General features: G+C 37.1%; 3 protein-coding genes across 6 annotated transcripts in view; 2 read left to right on the forward strand and 1 right to left on the reverse strand.

Annotated features, from left to right (window-relative positions):
• The first annotated feature begins 981 nt into the window (after positions 1-981).
• On the forward strand, positions 982-3478 carry LOC310740942 (collagenase 3-like). Its single transcript, XM_083568166.1, has 8 exons — positions 982-1142; positions 1261-1508; positions 1834-1982; positions 2172-2297; positions 2426-2587; positions 2681-2840; positions 3032-3162; positions 3280-3478. Exons 1-8 carry the CDS (start codon positions 1020-1022, stop codon positions 3435-3437), a joined length of 1257 nt encoding a protein of 418 aa, XP_083424292.1. The 5' UTR covers positions 982-1019; the 3' UTR covers positions 3438-3478.
• Positions 3479-6249: 2771 nt separating this feature from the next.
• On the reverse strand, positions 6250-17002 carry sh2d4a (SH2 domain containing 4A). Of its 4 annotated transcripts, XM_083568132.1 has the most exons (10): positions 16879-16990; positions 16136-16176; positions 15774-16002; positions 14726-14885; positions 12115-12241; positions 10988-11135; positions 10597-10795; positions 10058-10188; positions 7596-7813; positions 6250-6747 (listed from the first exon to the last, which is right to left on the reverse strand). In XM_083568132.1, the coding sequence occupies exons 3-10, from the start codon at positions 15946-15948 to the stop codon at positions 6655-6657; spliced, it is 1251 nt and encodes a 416-aa protein (XP_083424258.1). In that variant the 5' UTR covers positions 15949-16002; positions 16136-16176; positions 16879-16990; the 3' UTR covers positions 6250-6654. The 4 variants fall into 4 exon arrangements, with proteins under 4 accessions (XP_083424258.1, XP_083424255.1, XP_083424256.1 ...); XM_083568129.1 differs by lacking the exon at positions 16136-16176 and having other exon boundaries at positions 15774-16074; positions 16879-17002; XM_083568130.1 differs by lacking the exon at positions 16879-16990 and having other exon boundaries at positions 15774-16074; positions 16163-16299.
• Positions 17003-21516: 4514 nt separating this feature from the next.
• Positions 21517-21911, forward strand: part of psd3l (pleckstrin and Sec7 domain containing 3, like) — a 130724-nt gene continuing 130329 nt past the window's right edge. Inside the window, exon 1 of the mRNA XM_083568097.1 lies at positions 21517-21608. The gene's annotated coding sequence lies outside the window, so the exon portion shown is untranslated. The remainder of the gene's footprint in view (positions 21609-21911) is intronic.

A 21911-nucleotide genomic window follows, 5' to 3' on the forward strand; every position in this document is an offset into this window, starting at 1 on the left:
ACTACCTGCATGTCTTCCCTCACCACATCCATGAACCTCCTCCTTGGCCTTCCTCTTTTCCTCCTTCCTGGTGGCTCCATCCTCAGCATTCTCCTACCAATATAACTGACTAAAGCTTTACTGACTTAAAAACACATGCTATAGTCAGAAAAATACGTAAATGTTTTTTCATTTTGACAAACGAAGCTTCTGTGCAAAGGCATAAACAAAAATTCTGAGCTGATAGCAGAAAAATGTCACGCTTATGCCTCACGCTGTGTTTTAACTACTGTATGTGTAACAATTTCAGCGTGTCAAATGAAAAATGTATAAAGCTATTTTCAAATGTGAGTTTCAATGGGTGATGTGCACGGTGCTCTCTGTGCGCCTGAGAACAGCGTCGACCATGAAGTATGGCATGAACATTGACATTTTCCATAATCCGTCTCTAGACCTTATTTTTATTGCCATGAAAGTAAATAGAAGTAATTTTCACTACTGCCCCCTGCCTTTTCTTTCACTGTATTGCAGTCAGGTTCCTATCCCTCAGTACTCATGCTTGTGTAAATCGACCGGATATTTTTTAGTTTATGCAAAATATTAAATTACATAATCATCAGATCAACATGCAGGGCTAAATAGATCCTTATACACTGCGAGCTCCTCTACCAGACCAAATGTATAATTGCTGTGTTCTCACCTGCTGAAATTAAATAGAATTCCTACTTTTGCATGGGATATTTTAGAGATGGATTGCTGTAAGATTATACACAGTACCATTAAGGATTCTAAATTAATATATTACTTTATTTATTTTATGTTTTGTATCTTGTTGTGTAGAGAAATTTATATTTCCAGCTACATGGATTGCTTCCAGCTGCCTCATGAACTAAAGACCTTTTGTTCACTGTGATCAAGGGCATGACTGCCAGAGTTGAACTTGAGCTTACGGGAAATGCCAAACAATGTAAACAACCGAGTTGGTTTATAGAGCAGATATAACACATCGTCACACCTCCAGGTTGCCAGAAGTAGACAGCATGAAGATAAAGGACACAAGCGTTCTCATGTTGATGTTTGGAGCGTGTCTGGCGCTTTGCATTGGCGTTCCTGTGATTAACATAGAGGATCGAGTCATAGCTCAAGATCGGGAGATAGCTGAGGTTTTATTTACTTTAGATAAAAATTTACATTTTTCGTGTAGTTTCATATCAATTCCAATGACGATGTAAGTGATGTTCAGACCAGCCTGGCTGATCTTGTTTTGTCTTGTTTCTTCAGAAATATCTGAAGCAGTTCTACATGAATTCCAAAGCTATATCAGCCTTTAGTGGACAAGAGGAAAACCAGGACACTCAGGAGTTACACCTGAAGCGTATGCAGGAGTTTTTTGGGCTGGAGGTCACAGGCAAGCTAGACACAAACACCATTGAGGTGATGAAACAGCCACGCTGTGGCGTTCCCGACGTTTCAAATTACCAACATTTCTGGGGCGCGCCCAGATGGAAAAAACAAACCATTACATACAGGTACAGCTGCTTCCAATGCTACAACTGAGTTGAGGAGTCTAGGGGTGTGGAGATATGCTGGATTAAAGTACACCACAAAATCTGAAGACGTTATGGCTGTTAGAAATATGAAAATGAGCAGATTTGAATCTTTAGGACTAAAGTCTTGAAGGACATATGTATTAATCCTTAAAAAATAAACCAGAATCTGGAAAATCCAAGCAACAACATTTGCTGATTGTGTTTCGGCTAATTGCTGTGATGTTTCCATTCATTTCTTTTGTTCCCTAACATTCAAACAAATGGATTTGGACAATTATAACACTGTATCATGTTTCATTTTTAGAATAACAGAGTACACAACAGATCTGAGCCAGTGGGAAGTGGATGCCACCATCGCTCAGGCGTTCAAGCTGTACAGCGACGTCACTCCACTCACCTTTCAGCAGATCTACAGTGGCACGGCCGACATCATGATTCTCTTCAAAGCCAGATGTGGGTGCACTAGATGTTCAGTGAAACACACACTGGTTCCTGTTAGTTTATAGCTAGTGCACTATTTTGTATATAAATCCGAGCAAATCCGACACACTCTTAAATAGCTCATGGACTTTGTAGTGAACAGAATCTTGTTTAGGACATATGTATGATGTTCCATATCTTCAATGTGTTATTTTTCTTCAGATCATGGAGATTTTTCCCCATTCGATGGTCCTAGTGGTACTCTGGCTCACGCCTATGCTCCTGGTCCTAACGAGGGAGGTGATTCACACTTCGATGAGGACGAGACATGGACTCTGAGCTCAGCAGGCAAAGCAGACACGGAGATATTATATATACATACTGTAGATACTGTAGATAACATTCCCAGCTGAAATAAAAAGAGAAACTGTTTATTGTATGATGTGTATGAATATATTTAAAATATTGTTCCTAAGGTATGAACTTGCTCTTGGTGGCTGCCCATGAGTTCGGACATGCGCTCGGGTTGGATCACTCACGGGATCCCTCTGCTCTTATGTATCCTACGTACAGATACATCAACACTAATGGATATCAGCTGCCTCTGGACGATAAACAAGGAATTCAGGCTCTCTATGGTGATTAGGAAAGCAAATCAGATGAATTCAGGAGGAAGAAAGCAAAACAATACATTGTGCATTTACAGAATAAAATTTTCATTTGTCTCCAAGGTGACAATGAATGTAAGTGCACATGTCCACAGCCAGGTCCACAACCAGGTCCCCAACCGGATCCACAACCAAACCCATATCCACCAGATCCGTGCAATCGAGACTTAGTGTTTGATGCTGCAGTCAACATATGGAACGAGCTTTACTTCTTTAAGAATGAGTAAGACAGCATTTTATGTTCTTTACTGATTTATTTTAGATTTCTCTTTCTGAAGTTTAGGGAAATGGTGAATCATCTAAGTGAAATCAATTATATTTAAATCAGCATATAAAACACATGAACTCTTCCGACTCTTCCACCTGATATAATTGTCCCTTTTGACACTAAACTTTATCTTTTCTTCTTACAAGATATTACTGGAAGAAAAATCCCCTGCTGCCAAATATCCCACAAACTTTAATCAGAGCCACGTGGCCCTCCATCACGTCTGTCGATGCAGCTTATGACTTCAAATTAAAACTCACCAGTTTCTTTTTCAAAGGTCTGACCTTAAACACTTCAGTCTCATATTCACAAAGTAGACACTAATGGAGTGTAAATGAGTCTCAGTGTGTGTGTGTGTGTGTGTGTGTGTGTGTGTGTGTGTGTGTGTGTCCAGGTCAGTACTTCTGGGGCGTGACACCAATCTCCATCTTGCCCGAATATCCGAAGCACATTTCACACTTTGGCTTTCCTGCTTCAGTCACGAAGATCGACGCTGCGGTGCACATTATCTTTACCGGCCGCACTCTGTTTTTTACTGGTGATAAATATTGAAGGTAATAATGAAAAAAATTAACAGAAAAGAATGAAAAAATATTTTTGGCTACATTTTACATAGAATATAAAGTAAGATAGTTACTAAAGCATTCTTCTTTTTCTTCTGTTCAGTGTTAAGTTTATTAAACAAAGGAATTAAAATGAATGAATAAAAAGATATAATTATAATAACATCAGCAGTGTGGAATTTTAGTAACCGTTATGCAAAAGCATCTGAATTCATTGATTATTGGTTGTATTTTTTTTATTGCGTACATTTTTTGGCAGCTATTTTGAGCTATTCGGAGTTTCCCCAAACCCATTCATGAAGATTTCCCGGGTATCGGCACCAAAGTGGATGCTGCTTTCGAAAATACTGGTAAACATGCATACGCTATATAATCAAAATTATGTGCACCCCTGAGCATCACAACCATATGTGGTCCTTTTTTTAAAAGCACTGTAAAAAATACTGTAAGATTATAGTATTATTACTTGAACTATAAAGCCCAGACAATGTTCTAGCATGATGATGCCCCTGTGCATAAAGCGAGCTTCATAAACACATGGTGTGTTACGGTTAAAGTGGAAGCACTCCAACTAGATTGAACATAAACATGGGCTGCACTTTTTGTGCATAAATACATAGCTTTATTTGGAACAAAACCACCCAAAGTGCACCATGCTCACAATGAAATATGTTGTTGGCAACATAATGCTATATGCAGCTGAAGTGGGGCTCTTAATAAAAAGATAATGACCTGTGATAAAAAACTGGAGATTAATTAAATCCAATTTATATCTACAGTAGGGCAAAAAAGTATTTAGTCAGCACCAATTGTGCAAGTTCTCCCACTTAAAAAGATGAGAGAGGCCTGTAATTTTCATCATAGGTACACTTCAACTATGAGTGACAAAATAAGAAAAAAATCCCCAAAATCCCATTGTCTGATTTTTAAAGAATTTATTTGCAAATTATGGTGGAAAATAAGTATTTGGTCACCTACAAAAAAAGCAAGATTTCTGGCTATAACAGACCTGTAACTTCTTCTTTAAGAGACTCCTCTGTCCTCCACTTGTTACCTGTATTAATGGCACCTGTTTGAACTCGTTATTAGTATAAAAGACATCTGTCCACAACCTCAAACATTCAGACTCCAAACTCCACTATGGCCAAGACCAAAGAGCTGTCAAAGGACACCAGAAACATAATTGTAGACCTGCACCAGGCTGGGAAGACTGAATCTGCAATAGGTAAGCAGCTTGATGTGAAGAAATCAACTGTGAGAGCAATTATTGGTGGCTGACTAAATACTTTTTTGCCCCACTTTGTCTGTCTGTCTGTCTGTCTGTCTGTCTGTCTGTCTGTCTGTCTGTATCTATCTATCTATCTATCTATCTATCTATCTATCTATCTATCTATCTATCTATCTATCTATCTATCTATCTATCTATCTATCTATCTATCTATCTATCTATCTATTATGTGTGTATGTATGTATATATGTGTATATGAGCATGTTTGGGAATCTTTTTTTTTTTTTTTTTTTTTGTTACACCACAGGATTCTTGTTCTTCTCTGATGGAGCCATACAAAGAGAATACATCTACAGTAGCAGAACTGTGAATCGTGTTCTTCTGAATTATGGATGGCTGGATTGCAACTAAAAAAAAACGTGGCTGGAAAATGGTCTGGTCAGAAGGTTATTATTAAATCCCAGCACCACCAAGCTGGACCTCTGAGCAAGGCCCATAACCCACGTGCATGTCAATAAAGTCACAATTTCAAATTGTGAATTGAGCAAAATGTTCGGTTCACACACTGATTCTTTTATTTTTCTACTCGGTTTAAGGTATTTGGTTTCTCTGAACCATGTACTGAATTTTTTTTGAAAGTTACTTTAGATGTGGTAGCCTTTATTTGAACTAGGAGACCCAAAACTGTTCCAGCATGGCAATGCCCCTCTGCACAAAGCCAAATCAATGCTGATATACGGGTGCATCTCAATAAATTAGAATGCCATGATAAAGTTCGGTTATTTCAGTAATTCAACTCAAATTGTGAAACTCGTGTATTAAATAAATTCAATGCTCACAGACTGAAGTAGTTCAAGTCTTTTAACTGTGATCATTTTGGTTCACATTTAACAAAAACCTACTAATTCACGCAACAAATTTAAATATGTTGACATGCCAGTCAGCTAATCAGCTCAAAACACCTGCAAAGGTTTCCTGAGGCTTCAAAATGGTCTCTCAGTTTGGTTTACTAGTTAATTGGTGGGTTTTTGTTAAATGTGAGCAAAATTCATCACAATTAAAAGAACCAAAGACTTGAACTACTTCAGTCTGTGAGTATTGAATTTATTTAATACACAAGTTTCACCATTTGAGTTGAATTACTAAAATAACCGAACTTTTTCATGGCATTCTAATTTATTGGGATGAATCTATTTCCAAAATCCAAAATCAAGTGGAACATCTATTCCAGGAGAGGAGTTTCTATAACAGCAAATGTGGAATTAAAAAAAAGCACATTCCAATCTTATCATCAGGTGTCCACAAACTTTTGTCAGTATAGTGTGTTAACCTGTCAACCTTAACTATTACTATAAAGTGTGTATTGCAGATAGAATTATTTTGATGATAATGTATTGAAGAAAATTATGACGGAATTGATATAAATAGCCTAAGTGTAGAAGCTGGACTCACCAGATTCTGGATTTATTTGAAGAACTTCAAGTTCTTCTCTGATTATTTTGACGTGCGACATGTGATCGTTATATGAATCATGATATACAGGTTTGATTAGAAATGTCCAGCTAAACAGAAATGTTTAAAGATTCTTTTATGACTGGAAAACACTCAAAAAAGGGGAGATATGACTTTAGTACAAAATTTGTATTACATTTATTAAAAATGTAAAATAATGTCTGATATTTTAGAAACGAGCATTATATTACAATATTGATATTACATGATCCTATTGCATTCCTTCCTCAGTCAGTACTGTAATAGTTTTCTAAAAACTGCTCACCATACATGAGCCTGGTGTTCTTGCCTGTTCATTGTTTATTTAATGTTAAAACTGAACCTGCATACTGTGAACTGCAACGTCACCACTGACAGGTTTGTTTCACACACAGTACAATCCTCCATGTTTGTGTAAAAAAAAAAAACAACAACTCATAACTCTGTATTCAGTTCTGCTGCATCATGGCTCACTGAGCTGCAGGCTTCAGGTGAAGAGATCGGCGTAGTCCAGAGTGCCAGGTTTCTGTCCGCATGCATACAGCAGCCGATCAACTTTAGAAGGTGTTAAAGGTTCATCCTGAAAGTAGATCTAGGAAAAGTTATTTAGAACTTGCTACATGTTCACTCTTAAAAATATTATTCACTTATTAACTACATTATATGGACAAACGTTTGTGGACACCTGAGCGTAAGGTATGCATATATGCTTCTTGAAAATCCCATTCCACATTTCCACATTTATATCTTTCACTTTTCTGGGAAGATGTTCCACTAGATATTGGAGCTTGTTTGTGGAGATTTTAGATTACTACAGTACAAGGATGTTAGGAAAAGTCATGTATTGATGTAGTATTTCTATAGCGCTTTTCACAACGGTCTGGTTCCTCTCAAGGTTTCTTCCTCATGACATCTAAGGGAGTTTTTCCTTGGATGTCATGAGGAAGAAACCTTGAGACAAACCAGACTCAAAAGGGAACCCCATCCTCATTCGGGTGACATCAAGAGTGTGATTATTGTCTTTAAAACAATACAGAACACTGAAGAGTGAGAACTAACATGAGCACTGGAGTGTAAGATTATGAGTAATGTCCTTTCTACAGTCTTATACAGTCATTTGAGATTATGGAACCAGAAGCTACTGAACAACTCAGGTGTCCCAATACTTTTGTCTATATATACTGGAACTACTGTCTGAACTGTTGCTACAGAAAACAAAAAGTCTCTTCTGCCCAATCAAACAGTGACGTGTGAAAACAGTATGAATTTAATGAACCGCAACGTAAACAATTGTGTAAATGTGAAGGCAAATGCAACATTTCAGGAATTTAATTGCAATAACTTTGATCAAAATTCCAAATTTTAGAAGAAGTGTATTAAAATGATATCAGGAAGCAATTCGTTGAACTAAACTCATCGACGTGTTACCTTATGGTATTCCACCAGCTCTCCCAGAGACGCAAACTTGATCTGGTCTCCTAGCAGCATGTAGCAGTTGTCCGTAGCATCGATGAGGAGGTGTTTGAATCCGTCTGGGCTTTGGTAAGACAAAACATATCCGAAAATCTTATCGCTAACACGGACCAAGAAAGTTCCAGGACTGCCCTTGCTCAGCAAATCCTCAGCCTCCTGACGGGAGATTATACCTGGAGGAGATAAAGGCATATATTTTATAAAGGCAACACACTGAGTTCAGTTCTGCCTTTTTATCACTTTTCAAAAGACATGAAAAAAACCCAACATTTTGAACTCATTCCAATTTAAAATCAGAAGGCTGATATCAGAAGGCTACAGGGGGCTACAGTGGTTAAGATCAGAAGGTCAAGGGTTCAAGGCCTGGTATCGCCGTGTTGCCACAAAGCCTGTAACCCTATTTGCTACCAGGGTGCTGTAAAATGGCTGACAATGCGCTCTCACTCCATCTTCCTTACGTCGCTGGGATATGAGAAGAAAAGATTTCATGAAAATTTGAAAGTCATCTCCTTTTCAAACTTTTGTCTTCTGATCAGCGCTACAAAGCACTGAACACCAGGACGGCCAGGCACGAGAAAAGTTTCTTTCCTCAAGCATTCTACCTCATGAACTCTTACATTCTCTCACCATTGAGAGTATTAAGAATTATTTAAATATTTTACCTCATGAGCTCTTAAATTCTCTCACCACTAAGAGTATTTAAGAGTATTTAAAAATTCTACCTCATGAACTCTTAAATTCTCTCACCATTCTTCTTCTTCTTTTAGCTGCTCCCATTAGAGGGCGCCACAGCACAAAACACCTTCATGTTTTCCCCTCACCACATCCATCAACCTACTCGTTCCTAAGAACGTGACCAACTGCTACCTTCAGCTCCACCTCCTGTCTTTTACTCAATGTCTCTAAACCATACAACATCCCAGGTCTCACCACAGTCCTATTAACATTTCCTTTCCCTCTCGCAGATTCTCTTCAATCACAAATCACTCCTGCTATCACTCTTCTCCACCTGCACTCTTTTCTTCACTTCTTGAACACATCCTCAGAGTTGATCCCAGATACTTAAACTCATTCACCTTCACTACCTTGACTCCTTGCAACCACACAAATCCAATGCCCTCCCTCTCATTCTCTCATTCGTCCACATATACTCATTCCCCTTCTCTCCAGCACGCACCTCCATCTCTCCAGGCTCATCTCAATCACCGCAAATCACAAGATCAAAACCCTTTCTGAATACGTTTCCTGGGTTCCACAGCATTAACATGTAACTATATACAAATAGAGGTTTGGGGCACTTGTTGTATAAGAGTTAAATAAAAGTCATTATGGTGTGAAATCATAAGTGCTGTGACTTGTGATACAGGGAAAGATTTTTTTTTTTGCTTACACTTTAACAGCATTAACATCGAATAAGACAGATTTCTAAAGTTAATTAAGTTAATATCCAAATCTTCAGTACTGCTGATGGTTCATTTGCATATTTTGTTTTTCGGCAGTCTAATCTAGAGTCTAATCCAAGTTTTCTTATGAAATATTTAAATATTAAAATGAAAGTTGCCATGGTATCCCTCAATTGTAATTTACTATCATTAATAAATAAATAAATTAGTATAAAATGCACATAAAACACTTTATAGTCTCTGCAGGACTTTGCACACACAGTCCTGTTTACAAGCACGTAAAAAAAAATACGAATTGTTTATGTATATTTGGAAGTATAGTTGCATATTAACAAAATTCACTGTTTACATTAGAATATTCATTCAGATGTTAACAAGATATATATATAAATATATATACCCAATGATGGCAAGTACACTGCTGTTACCTTCATAAAAAATCAGTTTCTATATTACAAAATATTTACATTGCATTGACCATGTAAACACTCGACGAAAGAAGAGAAACGGTATTTCGATTCATCTGCATGTCTGCGCATATGGTAGCATTGACAAATAAAAACCTTGAAACATGACTTCGTAAACTGTTAAATTAATGCAGTCACTTCCAGTAAAAAAAAAGTTTAATTAATGGTATAAACAGTATTATATAAACATAGAAAGAATCCCATTTATAATATAATAGAGATCAATGCCTAATCCAGCTATTCAAACTAGACACACTACAGCCATATGCTTGTACTATCAGTGACCTCTAATGAAACAGGAAGCTGCTCCTTATTTTTTTCCAAAATTGCTCAAATTTTTGAGACTTTTTTTCTACTATTCTTTACTTTTCATTTCAATTTACATTTCTTGCAGCTTTAAAATAAAACGCTTTATATTAAATATTTAATTACAAAACGATGATCTGAATTAGTCCTTTTTTCCCCCTCATATCAGGAGTCAAAAGCTTTGGTCCCCAGGCCCCAGTTCGTTCATCTCTGGTCTAATGTGAATGAAACGTTAATTTACCATGGAACCAGGGAGCGATGCGGCTGTTGTCATCTTGGAAACAAACTCTGAGAGCCAGTTGTTCTTGTCTGAACCAATGGATAATGTCCTTCCGGCCGGTCGATGACAATGAACGGCATAAGCCGGAGCCTCTGTTATTCATAACAGGAAGAAATGATCATGTATTAAAAATAAACACGCTTTATAAAGGCTTGCTGCAATGGCCTGATTTGTTTATCATTGTATAAACTACAAGGGAATTTGATTCTGCGTCTTCAGAGATTGTTAGGGTATAGATTACGAAATTCTGAATGTCAACGGGCTAAGGGAATTTTAAATAAATAATCGGGATCAGGCCTATCAATCTTTCATATGGCCTATTAAAACTAGAATAGAAAAGATAGAATTACTTGTGTCTGGAAAGAAAAAATCTATTTTTAGATCTGTAAACAATAATGCCATTATGCATGTCTACTAAGAGACAAGCACTAAAATGGTTCCAGAATAACTCAATAGATGATTGATTTTGCACTATATCATCCACAGTAACCTGTTTAGACCTGTGAAGAGGCTCGTTGGTGAGAGTGAGGTTTCTAGGTTTGGGTCTAGGTGGAAGAGCTGGTTTCTCTCCTCCAAAGGCCTTGGTCATGGCTGCCACTCGACCTCTCTCCAGTGCCTTTATAGAACGCCTGCGGTGGTCCTCCCTCGTCTGCTTCGCCAGAGAACGTCTGCGCTGATCAGCTGCTTTAGATTTCCGCACTAAACACACATGAAAGTATACACATACAGTATTTCAGTATATGGTTCACAATGAAGTTTTCATTAGGATGATTATTTGGCATTTGACATTAGGTTTGGTTGTAACCAATGCAGAAGGCATGACTGATTTTTAATACAGAACCAGGACTTTTTCTTGATCAAAAGCAAACCAAAAGTGGTCTATCTGCTCACATGAATCCTGCCAGGCTTTCTCCTCTTTGTCTGGGCCTTTTGGTCGTCTCTGTACTTCCTTCAGATTCATATAAATCTGCTGCGCCCTTTCCTCCTCGAGCCTCCTGACCTCCTCTTCGGCTTTTCTTCGTTCCTCTTCCTCCCGCCTCTGAACACAAATAAGAGACGGAGTACTTTATTACAATGAGGACAAGAACTACCATGAACAAAAGAAAATTGCTGACTTGCAGCAGAATAAAAGAAGCCTGAAATGTGGAACAGAATGTGTTTATCAGTGGTGGACCCAAACCATATAGTTGAGTTAAAGTACAAATACTCCAGTAAAAGTAAAAATGCTCCCTTAAAACTTACACTTGAGCAAAAGTACTTAAAAGTATTTGTCTTCAAATGTACTTAAGTATCCAAAGTACTATGATTTATTACGGCTATAATGTTTATATTATAATTTGTCACGAGACTCTTTGTTTAATCAACTCAGTTGATGTGAAAAGACTCGAATGTGACTCTCAGCACACTGATCTATTAATAGAATGATATTAATGACTCAAACACTGATTAATTTCTATTACAATGATCATGAACCCAAAACCTTCTTTTCAACTACTTCAATAAATGGTGTAAATAAAACCACGTGTGTTGTGGTGAATTCGAGTCTGGAGTTTCTTCATCGTTTATTCCGCTCTAAATGTTCTGCTTGCTGTTGAACTGATGCTGAAGTGTATGTTGGTGATCAGTAGATACACAAGATCCAATCAAAACGAGTTGAAATCAGAGCGTGCGCTCGACCCTGATTGGTGACTCGCTGCGTGTTTGACCAGTGAAGTTTTTATCCTCATAAATAAAAAGGAACGACTGATTGTGCAGAATGCAATTGAGTAAAAAGTAAAATATTTGATTTTGAAATTAAACTAAAAGTCTAAACTAAAAGTAAGAAAGAAAATAAAGTGCTGGTTCTGCTTGGTGCATTTTTTTTTCTTTTACAGATCATAACTATCTGTAACAAACCAGCTTTCCAGTGGTTTTTGAACATATTACAAATCTGGAGTAATTGGTTCAGTAAGCCAAAAACAAATTAAAGGTGTGCAAGCCAAAACCTTGACTAGTTTTACTTTTATTATTCACTTTACCTTCAAATCTTCTTGCCGGCTCTTCTCCAGGGCAGCTGCCTTTCGAGCTTCTTCCTGCCTGGCAGCTTCTTCCTTCTCCACATACAACCCAGAGAAACGCTTTTCTAGTTCGGCTTCTTTCTTTGCCCTGCACATAACCACGAACCCCAGGTCAAACACAACACATCACAATATTTCAACAGTCACTGCAGAATGGCTGTAATAATGTCTTTGTTAAAAAGAGAGAGCAAACACAAATCAATCCTGTTTGCACACGCTGGACATAAAAGAACGTTTTTTTGTGGACTTTCATGTCTCGCATGGCTTTTATTGCACAAAACACTGCAAGTTTGGGTTTGTTCTTCCGAAGAAAACATAATAAATATATGTCATTGAGCATGAATGGTCTCTGTAGTTGTTTAAAATGAACTGAATTGAATTCATATTTAAATATATATATTTATAAACTATATTTCCAAAAGTATTGGGCCACCTGGTCATAAATATGATTTTTGAGCACAACATTCCACATTTAGTCCCAATTTGCTCTTATAATTCCCTCCACTCTTCTGGGAAGATGTTGCACTAGATTTTGGAGTGTGCTTATGGATATTTGTGTTTATCAGCCAGAAGGGTGTTATAAAAGGCAGGTACTGATGTAGGTGAGGAGACCTGGGGTGCAGTCAGTGTTCACATTCATCACAAAGGTGTTCAGTAGGGATGAGATCAGAGCTCTATAGCAGCAAGATCTTCCTCTCCAAAGCATGTAAACCAGATCTTCAAGGAGCTCACTTTGTGCACAGGGGAATCATCATGCTGGAGCAGGTTTGGGTTTCCAAGTTCAAGTGAATGCAAAATTTTATTATAGCGCCATCTAAAGACAACCTGAACAACGGAGTGCCTTCAGCTTTGTGGTAACAGAAACAGAAAAGAATCACTTGTAGCAGAAAAGGTCAGGTGTCCCAATACTTTTGGAAATATAGTGTAGATTATTATTATTTTTATTATTATTTTTGGATTTTGGAACCTCTTGTGAATTTCACATAAAACAGCCTCTAGGGCTTAGTGTGGAAAAAAGAACAGAAATCTCAGGCTATTAGAAGCACAGAATAACCAAAATTGGACATAGAGGGAAAAAATGGGTATACATTTAATATTTAAAGTAATAAACAACAACAACAACAACAACAACATGCATATTGTTCAGCTCATAAATTATTTAAACAAACAAGGATCAGTAATTAAGTTAACTTTTAAAGAATAAATGATTGCAGGATAAAGTTAGGAAATTAGCAAATAATTAATAAACTATAAAAAACATATATTGATGTACTATATATTGTCAAAAGTATGTGGACACCTGACCGTTAGATTTGCATGTGCCACATCCCATTTCACATTTTGTCCCCACTAGCTGTTACAGTATAATACCCTCCACTCTTCTGGGATAATCTTCCCTTAGATTTTTGTGGAGATTTTGTGCTCATTCAGCTACAAGGGTGTTAGAAAAGTCAGATACTGATATCGGTGAGGTGAGGATGCCTGGGGGTGCAGTCAGCATTCCAATTGATTGTTGAATAGGGTTGATGTAAGAGCTCTCTAGCAGGCCTTTCAAGATCTTCCACTCCAACCCATGTACAGTAATGCATAATCTTTATAGAGCTGGCTTTATGCACTCGTGCATTGTCATGCTGGAACAGGTTTGAGACTCTTAACTAAAGTGAAGGGAACATTTTATGCTGCCATATCCAAGCACCTCCTATACAATTCTTATGCTAACAGTTTGAGAAAGAACCACATATAGCTGGATAATTAATGTGTCCCAACACTTTTAGAATTAAATTAGTAAGTATATAAATATTGAAGTTTAAACCTGGAGCAAACCGTAGTGCTCTAAAAAAGTATCCTGTGTCAACATTCTGTGCTGCTCAAGAGAATTAGGAAAATCTTTCAAGGACAATTAATGACTAACTGCCACCTACACAGAAGGTCATGTGAAAGCTGGAGCTAGAGTTCACCTCTGCACTGGCAGGAGATTTTTTTTCTTTCGAGAAATCTTACACAGATTAGATAAGCGGATAAGAGCAGTTTGCTTTGGAGGTTTTGGGAGGAGTTCAGGAGCTGCCTGCATTGCAGCCTTAGAGAGTGACTCATGAATGTACCAACGATATGGCAATAATGGCAATAATTAACAGCTTCATGGATACAAATAGTGCATAAATTAATTTAAGGTCTATAACTTTGTATAGTGATATAAATATGGGTCATATTTAATCTAAGTATATTTTTCAACACTCCAGCAATAAAATGTCTCGCAGTAAAAAGGAACATATTTATTGGATGTATAATAGCATCTAAAATCTGAACTACTAGAGACAGATGACACTCACTATGCCAACCTGAACTATTTCCTAAACACTGTAATGAGAGCTACAATAAAATGTAACACTAAAGACTCGAGAAAGGGTCATGAGTTGATGTTGCCTTTGTACAGTACCAACTTCCTTGTAACTGAAAAGTGAGTCTGGATTTATTATTCTACCTGTTTTCTGTGCCTAGAAACAAGTCATATGGGAAATTCCAGTAAACTTCTAGTGAAGGAAAATAAAACAACACACATTCACACACACACCTGAGTTGCTCTGCCTCCTTCTGGGCCTGCAGTGCCGCCCTCTCAGTCATGACCTCATCACAGATCAGGTCGTAAGTTTTATCATCAGGATGCTCTCCCATCACCCACACCCACACGTCATTGTCTGATGCCTTCAGCCATGACACAGTCTTCACTGAGACTGAAGGCAATCACAAACACGTAAAAAAAAAAAACCATTAACAAATACCCTAGCATTTTCCAAACTACAATACAATGATCATCTTATTTAAGTGTACCTCACATTTTTCCTATACTAAGCTTTCAATACTGGAGGAACACAGTATAACATATTTCCAGGAACATACACTGTTCCCCTGGTGTTTTTGTTCTCAACAAGCCAAAAATCCATACCAATAGTTTTTCCGGGTTGTGTTAAACAGTGCAAGAGCACCCCTAGAGGCAAATCGCTGACACCACAAGTTGTTTATTTCATGTATCTTTATTCATTTTGGAAGAAACTGTTTTTACTTACTTATATTTATTAATATATGATCAATATATTCCTATTTATTTCATTTAGTACATTTTCATGATTCAGTACTGGTTTTTTTTTTGTTGTTTTTTGTTAACAAATTTTTGTACTATTTTACATAAAGTGTTATGTTTGTTATCAATTGATTAATCGGTTATCGGCAAATACGATCCGATCTATTGGTAAAATCGGTAAAAACTCTATTTAATTCCTTATGTTCCACAAAGTTTTGCCACTGATATTAAACCTGTCATTTGTTTTCTGACCAATCAAATCCTAAAATTCCACGAGCTGTAGTATAAATGATAAGGTGTCCTAAATGAGTCGTCTTCATCTTCGAGGTATGCAATGCTTGTCTGACAATATTTCTTGCAGTTTCTCTGAACTATAGCTTCAGTTCTAAAAATAATAATAGGTCAAATATTTTTGTTCTGAATTGTTCGATTAAGTCTCCAATCTCATCCTGATCTTTAAAATTTGGGCTGAATAAGGACATGTCGGTAAAAGTCCTCCAATCGGTCTCATTGCAGATCTAAAATACGTCCACAATATTACCTTTTTTGGGCTTCACGATTTTTGCTCCCTCTTTCTCGAGCTGTGCTTCTCTCTCTTTCCACCTGCGAACCTGTTCTTCTCTCATTTTGATGAAGAGAACCTGCTTCTGCTCTTCGTTGAGCTCAGAGAGCAGTTCCGGCTCAATGTACATGTCTTTTAGAATCTGTTGCAGCATGATTGTCCTCCTGTGTCCTTCGTCTTAAGAAGAAATTTTCTTCATGCGTACAGTCTAGAAAAATCCAACGTTTCAGAAGTTCAGAGGTCCAGGCTGAGAGATTCCTTACTGTGTAATCCCAAACAACTGCAATCAAAAAAAAAAAAAAAGAACACCATAAGCTATGAAATAAAATTCATGTACTTACTACTTATCAGCAGGTCACTGCACACACCTGTCTTATTTCTCCTGCACAGTCAAGGGAGTTATTTTGCTGGTCAGGCTAATGCGCTGGAGTCAAGTCTTATCTACATGTGCTTCCTCATTCCAGTGTGCATAGTCAAAAGCATGTTGTGGGAGTTCTGAACTTCTACACCAGTGTAGAAGAGCAGCATTCTTTTTTTAAATGCCTGCCTATTTTGTTTGGCTTTTTCTTTTTTCCAGTTTCATTTATTCTTTCATTTTCATCCCAGATGGAAGGGTATAAAGTCTAAAGATATCCTGAATTAGATGCCAGTTTTTACAGATGAAGATGAAGATTTTAAATCAATGTCAACCCAGTATATATTACTGTGTATCATATTTTTTCACCTCTAACACATATATTTACAACTAGAAACCAAAGAGTAGCGAGTCCACATTACCGGTGTGTTTCTGGAAAACTGGAGAAAACCAGGCAACCCAGAGGAAACCTGCTAAGACCCAGGAAGAATGTGAAACTCCATACAGACAATAATCTGAGTTCAGGATGGAAAACAAGACTAATACTACTACTACTACTACTACTACTACTACTACTACTAATAATAATAATAATAATAATAATAATGATGATGATGATGATGATAATAATAATAATAACCTATAGGTACAAAAGATATTTTGAAAAGAAACCAGCAGCCCCATGACCCAAATAACTGGCTTAGACACAATAGACACAAACACACTTACCTTATTGAAAGCATGTCAGTAAAACCACATGCTGTAAAGATGTAGAGATTTCTGACAGAAACAGGAGCCTACAAACAGGAAAACTTCCTGCTATGGATCTTCTCTATTCATTGAATGTTGACAACAGTAGTCAAGTCAAGTCAAGTTTATTTGTATAGCGCTTTTCACAACAGACATTGTCTCAAAGCAGCTTTACAGAAAACAACAGTGAAGGTGAATGGTGTGCGTTTGTCCCTGATGAGCAGCCGTGGCGACAGTGGCAAGGAAAAACTCCCTTAGATGATATGAGGAAGAAACCTTGAGAGGAACCAGACTCAAAGGGGAACCCATCCTCATATGGGTGACATCAAAAGTTTGGTCATAAATCTTTCAACAATACAGAACAATTTGTGATCATCATAGATCCAGCATCAGCTTCTCCATGCCAGGGCCTTTAAACACTCGGCATCTACTTCTCCATGATCATCCATAGGTCCATAATCTTCACGAGGTGGGACGTGACTGGAGCTGGCCAAACCTCAGGAAGCCTCGGGATGGGGAGAGAAAGAGAAGCAGTGGAGAGGAATTAGCGTAGCTGCTGTTCATGATATTAACAGCACAAGTTGATAATGTGCATGTGATCAGATGTTCTGGAGCACAAGGTTGTGATGTGATGTGCGTGATGTGTGTTATGTGTAGGCTTTGCTAAAAAGATATGTTTTTAATCTACACTTAAACTGGGAGAGTGTATCTGAACCCCGAACACTGTCAGGAAGACTATTCCAGAGTTTAGGAGCTAAATGTGAAAATGCTCTACCGCCTTTAGTGGACTTTGCTATTCTAGGAACTACTAGAAGCCCAGAGTTTTGAGATCTCAGGGAGCGTGACGGATTGTAGCGTGTTAAGAGACTGGATAGATACATGGGAGCCAAACCATTTAGTGCTTTATAAGTGAGTAGCAGTAGTTTGTAGTCTATTCGAAACTTAATAGGAAGCCAATGTAGGGACGATAAGATTGGGGTTATATGATCGTATTTTCTTGACCTAGTAAGAACTCTTGCTGCGGCATTCTGAACTAACTGAAGCTTGTTTATTAATGATGCAGGACATCCACCTAGTAATGCATTACAGTAGTCTATTCTAGAGGTCATAAACGCATGGACGAGCTTCTCTGCATCAGATATAGATAACATATTTCTTAGCTTAGAAATATTTCTAAGGTGAAAGAAGGCTGTTTTTGTAACTTGATTGATGTGATTTTTAAAAGATAAGTTGCTGTCTAAAATAACTCCCAGGTCTTTTACCGTTGAACTAGTAGTTACAGAACAACCGTCTAAATGCAGGCTGAGATGCTGGAGCTTCTGTGTACTATTTTTTGGGCCGATGAGCAAAATCTCCGTTTTATCAGGATTTAATAGCAGAAAGTTATGGGTCATCCAATCTCTTATTTCTTCAACACACTCAGTTATGCGAGCTAATTGAGCTGTATCGCCTGGTTTGGATGAAATATATAGCTGGGTATCATCAGCATAACAATGGAAGCTAATTCCATGCCTTCTAATAATATTTCCTAATGGAAGCATGTATATTGTAAAAAGCAGGGGTCCCAGAACTGACCCTTGTGGCACGCCATAATTTACTAGCATTATCCTGGATAGCTCTCCATTTAAATCTACGAAATGGTAACGATTGGACAGGTAGGATTTAAACCAGCTTAATGCCTGTCCCTGAATACCGATGTAATTCTGTAAGCGATCGAGGAGAAGATCATGATCTAGTCATGACAACAGTAACACTGTAAGAGTTGCCTGAAGGTGTGTTCAATTCCTCAGAAAAAAAACGTTTCCACCCATATATACATAACCTGCTACTCTTTTATGGGCATCAAGAGCACAGCGCCTCCTATGGATGAGTTCCCTTTGCTGGAATCTCATTCACTGTGTATTCACATGTACATGTACAAACCTAATTGCAAAAAAGTTGGGACATTGTGTTAAATGTGAATAAAAACAGAATGCAATGATTTGCAAATCTTATCAATTCTATCTATTTACAATAAAAACAAAAAAATATATCAAATGTTAAAACTGAGAATATATACAATAAAAAAAATGCATTTATATCTTCAGCTTCAAGGCTCTGAACTCACCTAGCAGACAGGATCACTGCGTTCACCCGAATGATCGAGATGTAGGGTAAAAGCCTCGATCAAGAAAATATTGATGTTCTTTGAGAATCTACTGTAAGTGAAGTTGCTGAATCCAGTGATTCTCGAGTCAACAGATTGTTCCCATGTATGGATCAATTCAACGCAGCAGGTTAGAATATTTTTATGAGTTTTTAGTATTAAAAATGAAAATGATTTCACTTTTATCTGCAGCACCTGCCTATTTCAGCACTCCTGAAGAGGACCAGTTCACCCAGATGACCTCTGACTCCATCCTGAGGATTACAAGTCGGACACTGAGTGACATCTTATCTCTGTCAGATGGTTTCAGCTGTTGCTTCACTGAAAACAATGCACAGATCTGAGCTCAATATTTACCATGACTTGGGAGTGGCAGTATATAGCCTGCAACCAGGTTTTGAAAAGATTTGCCTAATTTCACACTCTAATGAATTGATAAGACTCACATTTTCAAATCTTTTGCATAGATTGCAAAGTGATAGTGAGGCAAAGTGATAACACCACTACATTCTTATTTTCTCAAATGTTGATGGTACATTTTTAAATTTGAAATATTTCATTAGCATTTTTTGGAGGTGACGAAGGAGAGTTGGGTTTTGAAAACCGAATCCCCTCTAAAGTTTACCGTCATCAATTCCAACTTTGTATACAGGCTCCTTATTAACATTTATTGCTTTATATTACAAATTGTACCCAGATTTTCAGTTATAATACTTAGATTATATATTGTATGACTATAAAAGCTATACTGATTGTTCAAACACTGCCTTTCTGCAGAAGAAACAAAAAGTGGACAAATTTTTGCTCCCCAAATTCACATTTTTACTTTAGAGCAAGAACTTCAAGAAGATGGAAAGCTTTTACTTAGATAAAAAACCAACAATATTATTATTATTATTATTATTATTATTATTATTATTATTATTACAATTAGTAGAAGAAGAAGAAGAAGAAGAAGAAGAAGAAGAAGAAGAAGAAGAAGAAGAAGAAGAAAAGGAAAAGGAAAAAACAAAAACAACTTAAGGGTTTGATCCTTGGCTTTATCATCTGTTTGATCCATATCCATAGGTTGTCTCTTGGTTCTCTGGTTTCTTAAAAACATGAAAATATTATATTGAGATATAATCGTCCCTAGGTGCAAATAAAAGAAAGTAAGAGGCTTTTACTTGTCACAAATACGTCACAGCACATCAAAAGTCTTTTGTCATATATTCCAGGTTGTTAGGAAGTTCAGGGTCATCCAAGATACACCCCTGGAGCAAAGTTATGGGCAGTGGAGCAGTGGAAGCCCAGCACACTTGTATATATATCAAATATATATATATATATATATATATATATATATATATATATATATATATATATATATATATATATATCTCCTGTATTTCCACTTCAAAGACTGGATGAATAATGGTAATAATCATAATTACAATCATATACATTTTTTATTCTATAATCATTATTATGCTCAAGGTTTCTTTAGATTATGCCACACAAAGGTATTAAATGAGAACAAACAACATTATATTTCTCTCAAAATCATTGAATTTTCATCTTCACAGCCCAAACAGAACATATACCCATATATGTGTGCTACTTTTATCAGTAGCACACATCTGAAAACACGGGCATGTTTACATATCTGACACCAGCAACACTTTCCATGAACAGAGTTTGCAAATTTGAGCATTCCAGAGAAGACAGCAGCTGAACAAAGCTCATGTGAATGACACTGCAGATCATTCCTGTAGCACAGCACAGAAAAGAAATAGTCTAACAATGACGTCTGTCCTGTAATGCGGTTTGGTGAGTTTCAAGTGAGTGAGTGAGTGAGTGTGTGTGTGTGTGTGTGTGTGTGTGTGTGTGTGTGTGTGTGTGTGTGTGTGTGTGTGTGTGTGTGAGTCTATCAACACGTTTCTCTTACTTCTCGTTGTTTTATTTTTATAAATCATGTATAACAGGAACATTAGACAAGCATGCAGAGCGTTCCTGGTTTTCACAAGAGCACTAGGTGGCACTTGTATTGCACTTTTCCAGAAAATTGAAAGCATATGAAAGTCTGAGAGAGTTTGTGCAGCTTTCAAATGATATCACATGGTTTAAATCACTAAAATCCAACCAGAAATGGCCTATTTCATGACTATCGTGATTATTCAAGCATCCTGTGTGACTAAAAGTAAAAGCCTACAGCTAAAAGAAGTGACATCATTAATGCATTCTCTGTAACCCTTCAACCCACAGTTCCTTTGCCAGCTTTAGAAGTCATTGATATTCAGTTAAAGCATAAAATGTCCCTATTTTTTTTCTCTTCTTTTTTCCCCCAGAACATTTAATCCTTTGTACCTTTGTACCCCCTGTTCCCTTTTGTTTGCACTTTCTGGACTCTGACTCGAGGGGCTTGTTGATTCAGTTTTGGGCAAACAATGCTTTAAAATCACTTCATGTTTTCACTTTCTTTTCAATTTTCTCTCTATTCCTGTGTGTATTCTGATATATTTTTTTCTTTCTGATTGCAGACGATTATCAGAGCCACGATGACCGAGATGAGTGTCCAGATGAGGTACTTTAATGGAGGTTTTATATTCTACTCAATGAAACAGTGTACACAGGATTACTAATTGAGGCATGGAACCTGTTCAGAATCCGAAAAGGTTTTTTATAAGTTGTTCTAAATAAGTGGCTTTATGTGTCGTTTTTTTAACAGGGAGAATAAAACAGTGCACCTGGCACCATAAATGACGTATTTTCTCATTCGTTTGCATTTGGACATGTGCACAAGACAATTCAATTTCTGGGTTTTTTTTGTGGCACAAAATTAGACAAGTTAAAATATATATATACGTTAATCATTTTATGATATGTT

The sequence above is a fragment of the Silurus aristotelis genome, assembly GCF_946808225.1.
Source record: "Silurus aristotelis genome assembly, chromosome: 18".
In the NCBI taxonomy this organism is placed as follows: Eukaryota; Metazoa; Chordata; class Actinopteri; order Siluriformes; family Siluridae; genus Silurus; species Silurus aristotelis.